General features: G+C 39.4%; 1 protein-coding gene across 1 annotated transcript in view; it reads right to left on the reverse strand.

Moving 5' to 3' along the window:
- LOC126278785 (uncharacterized) overlaps nt 1-17,408 on the reverse strand; it is a 268,939-nt gene that overhangs the window by 132,312 nt on the left and 119,219 nt on the right. Inside the window, exons 8-9 of the mRNA XM_049979062.1 lie at nt 5,721-5,863; nt 4,935-5,045 (exon numbers count right to left, since the gene is read on the reverse strand). Of these exons, the coding sequence (XP_049835019.1) occupies nt 4,935-5,045; nt 5,721-5,863 (254 nt within the window). The remainder of the gene's footprint in view (nt 1-4,934; nt 5,046-5,720; nt 5,864-17,408) is intronic.

A 17,408-nucleotide genomic window follows, 5' to 3' on the forward strand; every position in this document is an offset into this window, starting at 1 on the left:
TTTTATTGTTATTTGCTTGTTCTGAGTTGCCTCTCTCACATGAATTTTGTTTTGCTTCATGGGTTGTAGACCCTTTATTATTATTTGCTTGTTCTGACTTGCCTGTTGTGGTTATCATGTTTTTTTCAGTTTTTTCATGTCCACACCTTTTTTATATTTTTTATTTTATTTTTTTATTTATTTAGGGAATGCCAAGGGCTATGATTAACTACAATTGTAATATTTGTGCCAGAGCTGTGCTTTACAAACGCAAGAATTGTTAGTGAGACGTTTTATAAGATGAGATGCTAGTTTTTCCAGCCTACAGTGAATGCTGTATAGAGTTGCATTCTTATTTTTGAGTTGTCTTTTATTAGTTGATTTACTGCTTCTGTTAAATCTTCAACTATATTGACTAATCTCAAATGATTTTTGATATTGTGACTCTTCAGGAAAAAGATGGCACTCTACCATTTCTTGATGTTTTGGTACGAAGGAAAGCAGATGGCACTTTGGGTCACAGCGTATACCGCTAGCCAATGCATACAGATCTATATTTGCAGGCCACAAGCTGCCATCATCCAACACAATGCGGTAGTGCATTACATACGCTAGTTCATAGAGTGCGTGTGGTATCTGACTCTGAAAGCCTGCCGCGTGAGATGCAACATTTGAAGACAGTCTTCTGTCAAAACAGTTATTCTGAGAGACAAATACGTAATGCATTAAGGCCCAAGCGAGTTCAGTCTATGGAGCAGAATGAAGATATGAAGACACCCACCACCTTGACCTTCTTGTCATACTTTGGTGACTTGCGTCAAGAATTGGAAGAGTCCTCGAAAGATATGACATCAAGTGTATTTTCTGACCATTAAGGATGATTTCGGTCTGAGGAAACGGGGTGTGTACAAGATTCCTTGTCAGTGTGGGGCAGCATATATAGGTCAGACATGTCACACAGTACAAGAACGTTGTGATGAACATCAGCGTCATACACACTTACGCCAAACAGAGAAGTTGGCAATTGCAGACCACTGTCTGAACACAAGACATCACATGATTTATGAAAAGACGGAAGTTTTATGCCCAGTATCCTCTTTCTGGGGCTGCGTCATTAAGGAGGCAATACATATCCATACAGCTGATAACCTTATCAACAGGGAATCAGGATTTCAATTGAGTACAACCTGGAACCCTGCATTGGCTACTGTTAAGTCATGTCGAGAAAGCAAAGAGCTTCCGATAATAGACCCGTCATAACTTTGGCAGCATGTTAGTAAACACAGCATCAGTGCATGTGCAGAACAGCCACTCTGGGTCTCCCAGCAGAGGGCGTTTGAGTCTGGCGCCATCTATCTGCAAATTTTTGTGCATGCATGGTTTCCGCACCTGCGCAATCTTCGCGTGCATGATCCATATACAGAGGCATCGAAATGCGGATCTTGTCAGTCGTACCTAGCCACCAGTGAGTTTCAACCACCTGATGATGTCAGACAGTTGCTCCGAAGAAATGTTGTGGGATTTACACATCATCCAGCGGCACACCCGTGAAGACTATTTACGATTTTTGATATTATTTACATCACAAGCACTGTTTTCTGTTACCAGTAGTAAACTGCATATGGTTTACAACATTGATTTCATGAGTTGTTTTGCATATCAGAACTTTAATGCCCTTTAATGATTTTAGTATCAACACATACCATCAATTTTTCACTATTAATATGGCTGATTCCACTTACAGACTGTTGATATTTCACTGTGGATGCAACTTCCAAAATTCGGGTTTGTAACCTATTTTCACAAGCATGACAACAGATCTTAATTCATTGTTGTAAGCTATTTACCAAGTGACTTTCACTGTTCATGAGGTCCACACAGTCACTGTAAAAGATGTTCCCACAACACAGTCCACAGATCACACTTAATTAAGTGTGTTTTACTAATTTGTTGCACACTACACACCTTCACTTCACACCATCTTGTATTGTACTTAAGAATTCAGTGTCTAATTCATCACTATTATTGTTCCATTTAATCAATAATTTCATTTACAGTATAATTAATGTAAATAAAAGAAAATTTAGAGAATATGCAATAATGAAATAGTACTAATATAATACTATGAAACAATATAAAAATTAGAAGATGATCTACAGAAATCAAACTTATAAGTTTATTGTGATGTGTATTAATCATGAGTATTGAAATGTTCAGTTGGTGAATCTCAATATGCTATGTTACACAGTATATTTGTAGAATGTAAATCAATAACAAGCTAAGTGCCAAAAAAATATTTTTTAGTTAGACCCAAGAAACCATGCTACGTGCCGTCGCCAACAACCTCGAAAGCAGGGTAATCGCTACAATCATTTCTAATAGTGCATATAAGGTCTGACAGATGGCATTAGCTGTATGTGACTGCCCACAGGAGAGGCTAAAGTGGGCTAAGTGTATCAAAGCTTTGCCATTGTTTGTGAGTATTGTCTGCGACAGTACTGTGCAGCCACACTCCGTTAGTTTCTTTTGTTTGTTAAATCCATGAAGTACTTTGTGAAGACAATGAATTTACACAGTGATATGTGCAGAAAAAGGAAGAAGGGTGAATCAGTTCACAATGAATGAAAGCTTTTGAGAAATGAAAGAAAATCTTATGTGAACAATAGAAGCTCATTGGTAGAAGCAAAAACTGAGCCTACAGAAGAGGTGTCTATTATATATTCGTTAGTAATATCTAACGTTATTGTGTAATATTTGGTTGTTTTGTGGAATTTTTATAAAGGAATGACTTATCAGTTAGATTACTAGCACATATGATAGCTAAATAAATATGTATCCTGTCTTATTTCAGTTCAGCTACAAATGCAAGTTCTTTTCCAAGACTTTTGTACCCTCAAAGACTATGTGAAACAAAACTCCTATTTGATGGGTGTGAAAATAAGGTGTCATGGCCAGCATGAAGACCCAATGACAGCAGATGGTAAGCTACGCTTTTTGTTACTCATTTCCAGATGGAAAGGGTGATATTTTACAGGTCTGTAAGAACACTTTTATGCATGTTTTTGCAATAGTAAAATGCAGAATCAAAACTGTTGTGTCTGCAAAGAAGAAAGGTGAAACAGTGTTCACAGAAAAGTGGGGTAATAAAGCACAAAGAAGTTCACAGAGGCAGACGAGAAGCTTATTTTGGAGCATGTCAACTCATTTTCAAGGAATGAGAGTCATTATGGAAGAATAAATGGTAAAAAGGACTATTCGAGCCAAGATTTGAATGTCAGCAGGCTTTACTGTGCATTTGAGGATGTATACTCAGACTACAAAATTATGTATAAGTTTTATTATAAAACCTTTAAAAAACTTTTCCCACAAATTTCATTCCATTGACTATGCATTGATACTCGCTCTAAATGTGACTTTTTATCAGCTAAGCTGTGAGCAAAACCTGACAACAGAAAAGCAAAAACTGCTTTAGAAATACAAAAAAGCTGAGAAAAAAAGAAAAGCAATTAAAGAAGATACTACATCTTGTCATCTTCCTAATAGTGATATGACCATGTGTTCAATATATCTTGAACAAGTGGTTTCTTTCTCTAACCCACAGTCAGATGTATTATTCGAGTTGCCTTTCATGCTACAATCTGAGTGTTCATGCTGGCGGCAACAATAAGGGGCTAATATTTTTGTGGCTGAGCCAGCAATGAAATTGCTTCATGCGTCCTCCTCCTTAAGGCACTTAGTGGAACTGAGTGTTGTAGGAAACAGAAGTTTACCATCTCATCTGATAACTGCATTGGCCAGAACAAAGATAAAATTATGCTTTCTCTTTGGATTTATTTGACAGTTTTAGGAAAGTATGATGAAATAAATGATAAATTTTTGCTCCCTTGCCATTAATTTATGTCATGTGACAGAGATTTTTCCCCACATTGAAAAACATAGGAGAGTGGAAGGCTTTCAAGTACCTAAGGATCTTGTAAAAGTTATGGAGAATGCGACACCTAACAATCCGTTTGTGGTTACTATGCTCCAGCCTGAGCAGTATTTTTTTTTTATTTTAAAAAAGCAGCCAATACACATATTAACACAACTAAAGTATATATTTCCAAATGTAGATTGATTTAACTCAAAAAAGTATTCCTGGCATCGTGAAGATGAGAACAATGTTTAACAAACTTGAAGATATCTTCAAGAAATGTGTTACCACTGATATAATAAAGAGCTTCATTTTACAATGACAAAAATGTAAAAACAACTTGTCAGCTGAAAAGAAAAAGGATCCGCAACAGATGTTACCATACCTGAAAGTAGCTAGTAGGACATTTTTCGAACAGTTGATTAATTAAAATTGAATTTGTAATTTGCAAAATAAAATATATTATATAAAAGAGTGTAATCATTGGATAGTGTATCTGTAAAATTTTTGGTGTTAAAAAAACTGGTACGATAAATGCTTGAGATTTCTTTCATTGGCATTTTTGCTGATAACTGTATGGAATTTAGCACTTTCTGAATTCTTCAGAATAATATATTTATTTTCATTGATAAAATGAAGGGAACTTAAAACATTTTTTCAATAATTGCATCACTCTTACTGTACACAACAAATAAAAAATATTGTTCAGATTATTTCATTAAAATATTTTTGTCAAAACAAAAAGAATTGATTAACTCAGAATCAGTTTTTTGACACTTAGCCTGTTAATGATTTCCATTTTACATTTATGGTGTCTGATCAGTAATTCTATTAACCTTTATGTTTTTCAACATTCTTGGAAACTCAAAATCCCTTATACACTTTTTGCAGCTCCCCTAATATTAAAATGCCTCCTTGCGACAGGCCTGGGGATTGTTCTCCTGGGAAAATCCTGATTCAGTTGTGTGATTCATAGCACAGAATGAAATAAATGTTTGTTGGCTGGCTTGTGTCAGTCAAATCATGCAACTAATGTTCTTACCTCCACTTGATGTCAGGAATCAGATGCCTTGATAGCTGGCCTAACATGGAGTACAGATACAACCTGATACTTTTTGGTGGCTGTTTCAGCTCTGATGTTGGAAAGTCACATCTACAATTTACAAATTGAATTTACAACTCTAGCATGTTATATAGTTGTCTACATGAATTTCTTTAAACATTTGAAACAGAATGTGCAAATGTTACTAAATACACTATAAAAAAAAAATGAAATGATCATATGGCATGGTTGGCCGGGAGGCCCCATTTGGGTTTGGCCAGCAAGTGCAAGTCTTATTTCAGTTGACACAACATTGGATGACTTGTGGCCAAAGATGAGGATGAAATGATGATGAGGACAACACAACACCCAGTCCATGAGTGGAGAAAATCTCCAACCTGGCTAGGAATCGAATACAGGCCCAGAGCATGGGAGGCAAGAACATTACCTCCCAGCTAAGCAGGTGGACACTAAACACACTATAATCTCAGATTTAAGATATCAGACATCATGAAGTATGCTTCACCGTCCATGAACCAAAGTACAGGTAACAAATAAATGAACCTGTTCCAATACTGCCTTGGTTGTGTCTCATAATGCAGAGATTGTCTTTGAACAGCTACCTCATGTACTTAACGAACATTTTGTTTTTACATCATTCAGTTAAGTGAATAATAGAAGTGTCACTCAATGTAAATTCTGACACTATGAATATTGGCACTCTGCATGTGTTCCCTGATTTGAACTTTGTTTCTTAAGATTATTATACTTGAAATAAATGATTACCTTAATGTAAACTCATGCCAGTGGTGATAAGAAAGAGCAGAAGAGGCATTCTTCTTCTGAAGTGAAGTCTCCTGAAGTTTACCACCCACCTCTTCTCTCAAAATTATGGCTGTCATGTTATCTGCCTTGTTCTGAATTATTACCTACAATGAACAAATGTGCTTATTACCTTCTGATGAGTATTGCATACACCAAAGACTCATTTTAAACAGTAACAACTTTCTCCACAGCAAAACTTCAATTAAATATATGCAGGTACATCAAGAAATGAACAGAGGGCTTGTTTTAGTGCACAGCACACAGCACCACTAACAACGGTACACAACTAAATAAATAAATAAATAAATAAATTTTAAAAAATTCTAATATAAATAAGTATTGAGACTCATATAATGCACATGGTTCACAGCCAGTCACTTTAGCCTATAAGTCAAGTGTAGCTATTGTGGTTTAGTTAACTGAGAACAATTCCTATTTTGACTGTGTGACAAAGTGGTTTGAAGATTATATTTATTCAAGTTTTGGTGTCTAAGCAATGGACAAGATGTGATAACATTTTGAATGTTGGAAACTGATAGCTGATACTGTTTGGGCCCTGTCAAAATTGTTTCACTGATTCCATTATTAATTGATGATACAGAATCAAAATAGTATTGGCTGTTTGGACTCCAAGAATGAAATTTAAACCACACAACAAGCAGCACAAGTAATGTCACATAAACATTGAAATTTGTGTAATGAGTTTACTGTTGTCTACTGTTGCTATATTACTTCCAGATGAAAATGACAAAAATACCCTGTCCACACAACATATAGCAGCAAGGGATATACGAATACAACATTTTCTGCAGAGCATAGTCAAGGCAGAAATGTCACATGCTGAAATATTGTTTGGTATTCTATTCACTTTCAAAAGGTCAAATTGTGATTTGAATACAGAGTATGAGACAAGAAAATTATTGACTGAAAAGAATAAACCTGACCTTGAAATTATTATTTGATAAAAACTGCTGTTTGCCTCCAAGATACAGTCTTACAATACTTTGAAGGGTTCTATTTAAAGTTTAAAGAATGCAAATAAAGACAGGGAATAAACATTTTAATATGGTCTGAATAAATGAGCATTTTTAAATGACTTTTTTCATTCTATGAACACCATTAAAATGTGAACCAATTAACTATTATTTTACATGAGTATAAGGCCAGCTTACCATCACATATACTCCCACTAACTACATTCAAGTTGACATCTTTACACTGCTAAACAACTGCCATGATTTCTTTTTTCAAGGAGAAAATTTGAAAAATCCATAATACATAGACAAGTAATTGATATCCCGTAAAATCATGAGGTAGAACCAGCAGGTCCATAGAAGGCCAGTGGTATTTAACCTTCACGATCTGGTGGTCTGTGGTACAGGCAGCTACAGATCTTGAGACCAAAAATACAGTTTAATGGTGTTGATTGTAAAACAAAAGTAATTAAAACACATTTACCAAGTACATCAAACCTGTGGAGAGGCAGTCACCCAACATGCTAATGAGCAATTGATTGTCAATCTTAATAGCTGAGAATTGCAAAAGGTGTATTAATTTCATTCGAGGCATTTTAATAATGAAATAACAGATAAAATTACACACACACACACACACACACACACACACACACACACACACACACAGACAGAGAGAGAGAGAGAGAGAGAGAGAGAGAGAGAGAGATCAGTCAAATGGGCATCATCAAGCTTTCTTTCCATATGATCAGCCATCAGCAGCAGGTTCAGCAAATAAAAATGTAAATATGTAAGACAGAAATAAGAACAGAATTTATTTGATTATATTTTCTATCTTTTCTCATCACAACAGTCTCTCTTTTGTTATTACCACCACTTCAGTTTCAGTGCACTTTTTGTTCCTTTACATTTTTACTTTAATTAATACTCTAGGGATTTATCAAAAGTTGAAACTTTTACTGATATATGATTGCACTGTTTCTCTCAGGCTTCACTATGACATTTATTACAATTCCCACTGAATCAATTCATTCTCCATGTTCCTCTCTGGATGCACAAGAGGCCTTTTCTCTGAAAGATTACATTTACTTCCTTAGCTTTGACTGGTATTTGGCTATTATTAACTCATAAATGATTTGCAGATCAGCACTAAAACACAATTTCTGTAGGTTGGAAGAAAATGACTGAAATTTCTTTTAAAATTAATTTTTTTGGCTTCCTATTTTATTGCATCCTGTACAATCGTGTGGTCACAATGTGCACAGAGATTTCCAGATGAATTATTACCAGCTTCATCATCTCGAGCTTACCACAGTTTAAGAGTGGTTTTCACCTATCATGATAGAAATCTGCCAAGGGCAGTAGTTCGACTTACGGTATGTATCGGTTATAAAAATGCACCAATGATGACTGATATCAGTAGAAATTGATCTGCAATAAGATAAATAAATTATGCTTCCACAACTGGTTGCTTCAATATTTATAATTTTATAATCTGTCATTATCATTGTCTGGTAAATACCGTTTTGTTTTATTTTATGTGGTTACATTCTAAAAAGCTTTTAATGCTGATGAAACAACATTTCATTTCACACATTCATTAATTCTATTTCTCATGCCTGATTCAAGACTTGTTTCACTCTGTTAATAGCTGTATTTCTTTTCAGACTGTCTGTATCTCATTGAAAATGCTTTCCTCTTTTGATTTAGACAAATTTGCCATTCATGCATTTTTAACTCTTCCCTTTTGCTCAGTGCTTAATAATATAGTTCACCACCAAATTTTACATACAAATCTGATTTGAGCTTGGCTATGATGCTAAAACAGAAGTAATCCTAAACATAAAATGCCTCTTCTGAATCCCACTGTGGGAGATGCATGCTACAAGAAACAGATGTGCCCATGTAGCCCAAAACAACAACATAACTTTATTACACGGTACCTTAAGTAACAGGAAGCAACTTCTGCAGTGATATCACTAAAGATCATCCTGATCTCATAAAAGTTGGCACCAAACAAAGTGACAGTTTCTTGAATGTCTGTGTGTCTGTGACATACCATTATGTTAACATAGCTCTTGTGACTCACTGATCTTTCAAAGTGCCGCCGCGCAGTTACGCACATCCTCTACATGCGGCACTGTCTGCCAGCCATGCAGCAGCAGCACCACCTAACCGGCCAGCCAGCAAGCGGCTGCTAGACTTGGACTCAGTTATGATTTGACTGTTAAAGTGTTCACATGTCTTACTCTGTTTATTTGATCTGTGACTTTCATGTATTGCATCTTCCTTGAAATACATTTGTTCAACTTGAAGTTATTACAATTGGCAACGACGATGGGATTTTTCTTTTCCGTCGTTGACCCACATGTTTCCATGGCTACTTTAGAGCAACTATTGCAAGGTCTCATAGAACAACAAACACTTCTCACAAATGTGATTCGTGATTTTGTCACGGCATCAAATGTGGGGCATCTCTCGTCATTGTCTCTACCTACTTTTCCTTCTAACCACGAGACGGCAGAAGACTGGTTTGATAATGAAAAATGTATTCGACAGCACTTCTTGGCATTTCATGTCATGGACAAACAAACATGTAAATCTCTGTTCCTTTTATGGATTTCACCACAGATGTATTGGTTGTTGTCACAATTGGCTCCTTTGAAAGATCCTGCGTCTTTGACCTTTGCTGATATGTGCTTATTTCTATTTGTCTATTTTCAAAAGCAAACGCATGTGATAGCCTCTCGCACTGCTTTTTATCATTGTCAAAAACAACCAAATCAATCCTATTGCACTTGGGCTGCTGAACTTCACAGCCTCAGTAGAAAGTGTCAATTTGTTACTGAAGTTCACAAAGAATGCTACGCCAATTCCATGGTACGGGATGCTATTATCCGATCGGCACCCGATAAAGAAGTTAGGCAACGTGCCCTTCAGTTGGCAAATCCAAATCTAGATGAATTCCTATCCATCGCTCAGTCTTTTGAAATCTCTCACACTGCTGGAGCGCAAATAGGGGCATGAGGCGATGTTGGGGAAATACAACCTCTGTGCGATGTTGACGAAGCGTGTGGCATGTCCCAGCCAGCCGATGTGGCCGCAGTACGCTCCCAAGCACAGCATCGGCCTAACTGTAAACAAACCTCTAAGAAACTGCAGAAAAACCCACGGCAACTTCCTTCATGTCCGCAGTGTTTTACAAAACATTCACGAGAAGATTGTCCGCAACATTGGGCTGTGTGTCACAAATGCAAAAAAAAAAAGGTCATGTGTCAACTGTTTGCAAATCCGACCGCATACATGATGTTCATGAACATGACGCTGATTCTGATTCTTTGTTGTCTGTCAATTGTACTTCTTCCCTTTCAGGGAAGTTGTTCCTCACTGTCCAAATACTTGGTCAAGATGTTCGCATGCAAGTAGATACTGGTTCTGCTGCCACTATCATCAATTCTCAGACGTATCTTCAGTTGGGTTCTCCAATCCTGTCACCTGTCGCTAGGCAATTACGGACACACAGTAAACAGAAGATTTCTCTCTTGGGAGAATTTGATGCTGAGGTATCTTACAAATCTGTCATTTGCACTGTTCCCATATTTGTGGTGAACCATAGTAACGTGGAGAATCTTTTTGGTTTCGATGCCTTTCATGTTTTTTGGGTCTCCATAGATGACTCTGTCAATATCGTCTCTGATGCTATTCCTTATGCTCAATTGGATTCCTTGTCCATGACATTTTTGTCCCTTTTTTCTCCTGGGTTAGGCCGTGCAAACAACTTTGAAGCTCATATCATGCTCAAACCCACTGCTCGGCTTAAGTTTTTTCAGGCTCGGCCCATTCCTGTGGCCCTTTGTGATCAGGTCAAACGGTAGCTGGATTGTCTCACCGCTTCAGGGGTCTTGCTTCTGTCACTTCCAGTTAGTGGTCCTCTCCTGTCATTGTCGTTGCTAAGCCAAATGGTGATATTAATCTCTGTGGCAATTTCAAAGCCACTGTAAATGCACAATGCCTTATCGACACTTACCCTATTCTTCGAACTGAAGAATTGTTCACTAAACTTGCTGGAGGCCAGTATTTTTCTAAACTTGACCTGTCAGAAGCTTATCATCAACTTCCTCTCGATGCTGCTTCCCGGCAGTTTCTGGTCCTTAACACCCCTTTTGGCATCTATCAATACCAATGATTGCCATTCGGGGTTGCTGGTGCCCCTGCTCTCTTTCATTGATTCTTGGAACAATTATTGCTCACTGTCCCTGGGTGTATAAATTACCAGGACGACATTGTTGTCACTGGCTCCACCACTGACGAACATCTTCAAAATCTCCACACACTTTTTCATGTCTTACAGACTGCTGGTCTTAAGTGTAATCTACAGAAATCAAAATACTTTCAGGCATCTATCACGTACTTGGGGTTTCAACTCTCTCGGAATGGTAATCATCTGGTTCAGCACACTGTCACTGTGATCGATGACCTTCCTCACCCTGTGGAACTGTAGGCCTTCTTGAGGAAAATAGCATACTATCACAAGTTTTTACCATCTGCTGCTTTGGTGGCTCAGCTGTTACATCGCCTGTTGCATAAAAACGTGCCTTTTCACTGTTCCATGTCATGCGATGCGGCTTTCCAGAAATTGAAGACTATGCTGAAACAGGCCCCGTGCCCGGCTACTTATTGACCTGGCCAGCATCTGTTCTTACCATGGATGCCTCTCAATAGGGGGTCGGTGCAGTCCTTGCGTGCCGTTTTTCTGACAGTTCTGAACAACCCATTGCTTATACTTCCAAAACGCTCACAGATGCCCAACAAAAGTATTCTCAAATTGAAAAAGAAGCTTTGGCCATTATTTATGCTCTTCATAAGTTTGGTGTTTTTCTCTATGGATCCAAATTTCATCTTGTTACGGATCACAAACCACTTGTTTCCTCGTTTCATCCATCAACGTCACTTCCCGACAGGGCTGCACACCACCTTCACTATTGGGCTCTTTTACTTGTCTCATTTCAATTATGAGATTCACTTCTGGCCAATGGCTCAACATGTGAATGCTGATGCACTGTCTCGCCTTCCCATGGGCCCCGATCTGGCATTCAATAAGGACGAACTTTTGTGTTTCCACCTGGATGTTGCCAAGCAGCGGGTTTTGGACGAGTTTCTATTACCGGGGACCGCCTGGCAGCTGCTACGGGTTCTGACCCTACCCTCTCCTGGGTTTTACGCCATATTCAGAAGGGTTGGCCAGATCGTCTGTCTGCTAAGACTTCTGATCCATTGCGAAACTACTACGCTTTTGTGTTACCACCTCACGGCTAGGGATGGTGTTATCCTCCTTTTCACCGAAAATGCTTTGCCACATATTGTGGTATCTGTGTCTTTGCGTGCTTTGGTCTTGCACCTCCTTCACCAAGGCCATTGGGGTGTCTCTCGCACAAAATTTCTGGTGCGCCGTCATGTGTACTGCCCCGGCATCAACTCTGATATCGCACACATGGTAGCTGCCTGCAGCCCTTGTGCATCACAGGCTGCCGCCCTGAAGTCATCTTTGTCACCGTCGCCTTCGCCTGAGAAGCCCTGGGAGTGTATTCATGCTGACTTCACGGGACTGTTTTTAGGTACTTATTGGCTTCTCATTATTGATGCCTACTCTAACTTTCCTTTCATTGTCTGTTGCACGTCGCCTACCACCGCGGCAACCACCAATACTCTAGCTCGCATTTTCTCCTTGGAAGGCTTTCTCTCTACTCTTGTTACTGACAATGGTCCGCAATTTGCATCTTCCAATTTTGCAGATTTTTATGCTCATCACAGCATCATGCATGTCACGGCCCCTCCATTTCATCCGCAGTCAAACGGTGAGGCTCAACGACTGGTCTGCACATTTAAGGTTCAGATGAGGAAACTCCTGGCTTCTGCTGATGATGCGGTTCTCCAATTTCTGGCTTCTTACCGTTTCACCCCCATGGGCGACCACAGCCCGGCTGAGCTTCCTTCCACCTCATGGCCGCGGGTGCCTTCGCTTGGCCAGTTCACCACCGACGACCTTGTATAGGTACAGGGATATGGCAGGCAGCCTAAATGGAGTCCTGGCTGAATCTTACGACACCGTGGCCGATGCCTGTATGAAATCTATATGGACACGGGTGCTGCAGTGCGTCATTTGGACCATCTTTGGCCCAGTGTGCTGGCAACGCCTGTTCTGGATGCCGCTACACCACCTTCGGCTGTATCTGATGCTCGGGATACTGGGATCTTTCATTACTCACAATGCAGTCCTCTCACCATCATATCGGTGCCAGCACAAGAACTGACGCCACCAGGAGACGTGCCCATGCAGGAACCAGATGACCACCATCTGTCGGAGCAACTCTACTCGCCTCCTTCCCCTACAGATGCGGAAAAATCGCCCATGCCTCCTGTTATAACAACCAGACTTACTGCAATGGGTAGATTGGTGCACAGGGATCCAGCAGATTCGACCCCCGCGTCTCCTGTCATCTCTACCCATTATCATCGGGGACACTTCCGTCCGTACGGGAAGCCTCCTCCTCGAGACTTTATGGCCAGTCAAACAACACCTATTGATGTTAGCAATCTACAGGCCACCTCCATCAAGACCTGTGCAAAAAATTTAAAGGGCGGAAAAGTGTTGTGACTCGCCGATCTTTCAAAGTGCCACCGAGCAGTTACGCGTGTCCTCTACATGTGGAGCTGTCTGCCAGCCATCCAGCAAGCACCTCCACCTAAGCGGCCAGCCAGCCAGCAGCCGCTAGACTTGGACCCAGTTATGATTTGACTGTTAAAGTGTACACACGTCTTACTCTGTTTACTTGATCTGTGACTTTCATGTATTGCGTCTTCCTTGAAATTCATTTGTTCAGCTTGAAGTTATTACAATAGCCACTCAGTTAAATACACAAAATCAGCTAGCACTGACACAGCCCAGAAAGGTCTATATGTGGGTGTGGTCCACAGTTGAAGCACTCATGAAGGCTAGGCTGTTTGGACATGGTACATGAGGGTGTATGCTCCGAATGGCATGTGCTGTTTTAGGAGAAATAAAACTGGTGGCCATGGGACCACATGCACTCTTAGCTACCGGCCCAGAGAACTGTAGACATGAACTCCACATGTTAAAAGACTGCTGAGTGGCTAGACTATATCTTATAAAGCTGTCTGGAAGAAGAATGCCATATAATGCAATAATGTCATGTGACTCATGAGGGTAAGCAACTGTCTTTGATGGCAGCATTGATGCCATCAGATAGTGCAACAGCTGCTGCAGGTGTGATGTACTGAGGTTGAGCTGCAGCCAACTTGGCTGGTGGCAACCTGCAGCAATCTGATGAGTCAGTGGTGGCTGGATCAAAGATTAGCCACAGTTACTACATCCCTCTTCCCTACAGAGCAGGTGATGGAGCTGATTTGCAGTGTAGTCGGTGGATGTGATATATGTGCATTCTAGGATAGGGCAAACTGGTCAAGTGTAAACACAGAAGTAACCAGCGTAAATTCGCAGATCTACAAACTGTGCTCAAAATTCGCAAATATTACGATAATTAAAGCAAGTGAATTTCACAGAAAGTTTTATACACGAAACGGGTTTCACCTAAACAATCTTGGGAGGAGAGAAATCACAAATTGCATATTAGAGACTGTAAGGAAAGAAAAAGCACTAAGTGGGCCCATAATACCACTCAGTTATAGAGAACCAAACATCAGTGAGGAAAACATTGGACCCAAAGACAAATACAGCGTAAAACATACTGAAAATGCAAATGAGTGTAGCATGTTTAATTGCAAGAACTTTTTATGGCCAAACCACCTATCCCATTGTGTGGAACTGACATCATCATCAACTGAAACAGCATCATCATCTGAAATAGCAGTGCCTTCAGTACGAGAACTAGCAGCTGAACCACACACAGCAGAAGCAGCAGCTCGTCCTACACGAAACAGAAAGGTAACTCAGCGTTTATTATGTTGAGTGACACGAGAGAAAAACAGTCAAAATCATGTGAAACATCTCTCTTGTGTATTAAACATGGGACTCCAGCGCCACAAGCAGAATTAACTAGTCTACTGAGAAAAAATACCACAAACAAATATACAAATGTAAAGGTGAGCAAGTCTCAAACTTTGTCTGTATTTCATCAAAATATAAGAGGTCTGAAAAATAAAATAGACCAACTGCTAATTCACCTAAGTGATGAAGAGTGTGGAAGTGAACCTGATATATTGTGTTTCTCTGAACATCATATCACAGATGGAATCAACATGTTACAGATTGAAAACTTTTGTTTAGCTGCCCACTATTGTAGATCTAGTATGGGAAAGGGTGGTGTCGCAATATTTATTAGAAATAATGTAGTGTATAAATCTCTAGATTTAAGCAAATATTGTGTGGAACAGCACTTTGAGGTGTATGGTATTGAGATAACAACAGACAGTGCAACAGTTATTGTGCTGTCAATTTACAGGGCTCCTGCTGGATATCTGAACGTTTTTGTGGGAAATATTGAATCACTCTTGTCCCGCCTGTCTAGAAAAACTAAATCAGTCATTGTAATGGGTGACTTTAATGTGGACTTTTTAACAGAAAACAGGAAGAGAACAGATCTTGAACACCTGATGTGCTCTTACAATTTAGTGTCAGTGATAAACAGTCCAACTAGAGTACTTTTGCATAAAGCTTCATATCTAGGCATAAGTGGGGCAGCAGGGAAGTGGCTCCATTCTTATCTTTCAAACAGAAAACAGAAAGTTGTACTGGATAGTCAAGAAGGTGCATCAACATCATCGGAATGGGGAACAATCACCTGTGGAGTGCCTCAAGGCTCCATTCTGGGCCCTCTACTTTTTATTATTTTTATTAATGATCTTCCTCTATGTACAGATTTTTGTAAATTCACCATCTTTGCTGATGACACTACGCTACTGGTTGATAACTCAGTGGATGAACTTGAGGTGACAGCTAATAAGGTTTTTAGTGATATTATGAACTGGTTTAATGTAAATGGTCTTTCTATTAATCACAGTAAAACAAACTATGTCCAGTTTCAGACAGTCTCTAAAGAAGATGAACAAGAACAAAAACTAGGTGAAATGCAGATAGCTAAGGTCGATAGTACAAAGTACCTTGGCTTACATACAGATAGCAAACTAAACTGGTCAAACCACATCTTGGATCTCTGCAAAAGGCTGAATTCGGCAACTTATGCTTTACGCATTATCTGATCTTACAGAAATATGTAAACCAGTAAATCAGCTTATTATGGTTATTTTCATGCCATTATGGCATATGGAATCATATTCTGGGGAAATCCGCCACTTGCTAGGAAAGTGATATCTGCACAGAAAAGAGCCATAAGAATCATGAGTGGAGCCCACCCTAGAGCCACATGCAGAAATCTTTTTAAAGAACTTCAAATCTTCGCATCCATTGCACAATATATATTCTCCTTGATGTGTTTCATAAGGAAAAAAAAGCCCCTCTTCAAACCTAATAGTGTTTATCATAATCATGATACTAGAAGAAAAGATGATATCCACTATGAGCATGCAAACCTGAGTAAGGTACAGAAGGGGGTCCACTTCAGTGGTTGTTAGATTTTTAATGCCCTCCCTTCACAAATTAAGTGTTTAGTATATGATGAGTTCTCGTTTATGAAAAGCTTAAGGCAGTTCCTATTGCAAGGGTCATTTTATACTATAGAAGAGTTCCTGAACCACGATGAATAGTACCCTAGTACCTGTACGGATAAGTCTCAGATACATTTCCCACTCTTCATTTGTGATCCTGTATATCTATTACTTGTAAACATCTTAAGTTTTCAGTAGTATATTTTCTGTATGTACATGTATAGAGTCTGTAATAATTAACTTTGTAAGATTTATTTTTTTGTGATTTTAATTTGTAATGTTAATCTAAGCCATATAATTTTAATATGAATAATAGCAGTACTTACAAAATACCATAAAAAGTTTGTAAAACTGACACGTTCCATATCCTGTGATGTATTCACAACATGGATCACCGGAACACGAAATAAATAAATAAATAAACAAATGAGGAAATTGTGGTATTGTTGTGAAGAAGCGAATCTGAAAACAAGAACCAAGTCTGGTCATTTTCGAGAAAATGGCACCCACAATGCAAAAGGCAGCATGACCTGGTGGGGCTGGCTTGTAGCCATATTTTCAGAACAGGAGTGCCAGGGATGTCCAATGGAAGTTTCATGTAGTGTGCCCCAAAGAGATGAGGAAGGCACTCTGTGGAGAGTAGGAGGCCCTGGAGGTCACAAGAGACATCCACAACTGGAAATGTTCAGAGCCAGCAACCAGGATATTCATGCTATACAGGTATCTGTTGGGGGACAAACTAAGTGCATGAGGCAAGCATGGCCCACACTCCAAAGAGAAGAAGCCCAGGAGAGGAAGCAGGGTTCCAAGGATGTGGTCTGAAGGTCGGCAAGAGGCAGAAGGATGGCTGAACAAAAGGCCAATGTGTCTCAAGGACACAAGGTGTGATCAACAGAGTCAACAGAGAATGGAGAGTAGCTCTCATTGGACTGCAAGTGGAGGACACAAAGCAAAGGAGACAGAAGTCAAGGGCAAAGGACATAGAGAGGGTCAGATTGAGGATGGTATTGTGGGGGCTAGTGACATAAGGGTG

The sequence above is a fragment of the Schistocerca gregaria genome, chromosome 6 (assembly GCF_023897955.1).
Source record: "Schistocerca gregaria isolate iqSchGreg1 chromosome 6, iqSchGreg1.2, whole genome shotgun sequence".
NCBI lineage: Eukaryota > Metazoa > Arthropoda > Insecta > Orthoptera > Acrididae > Schistocerca > Schistocerca gregaria.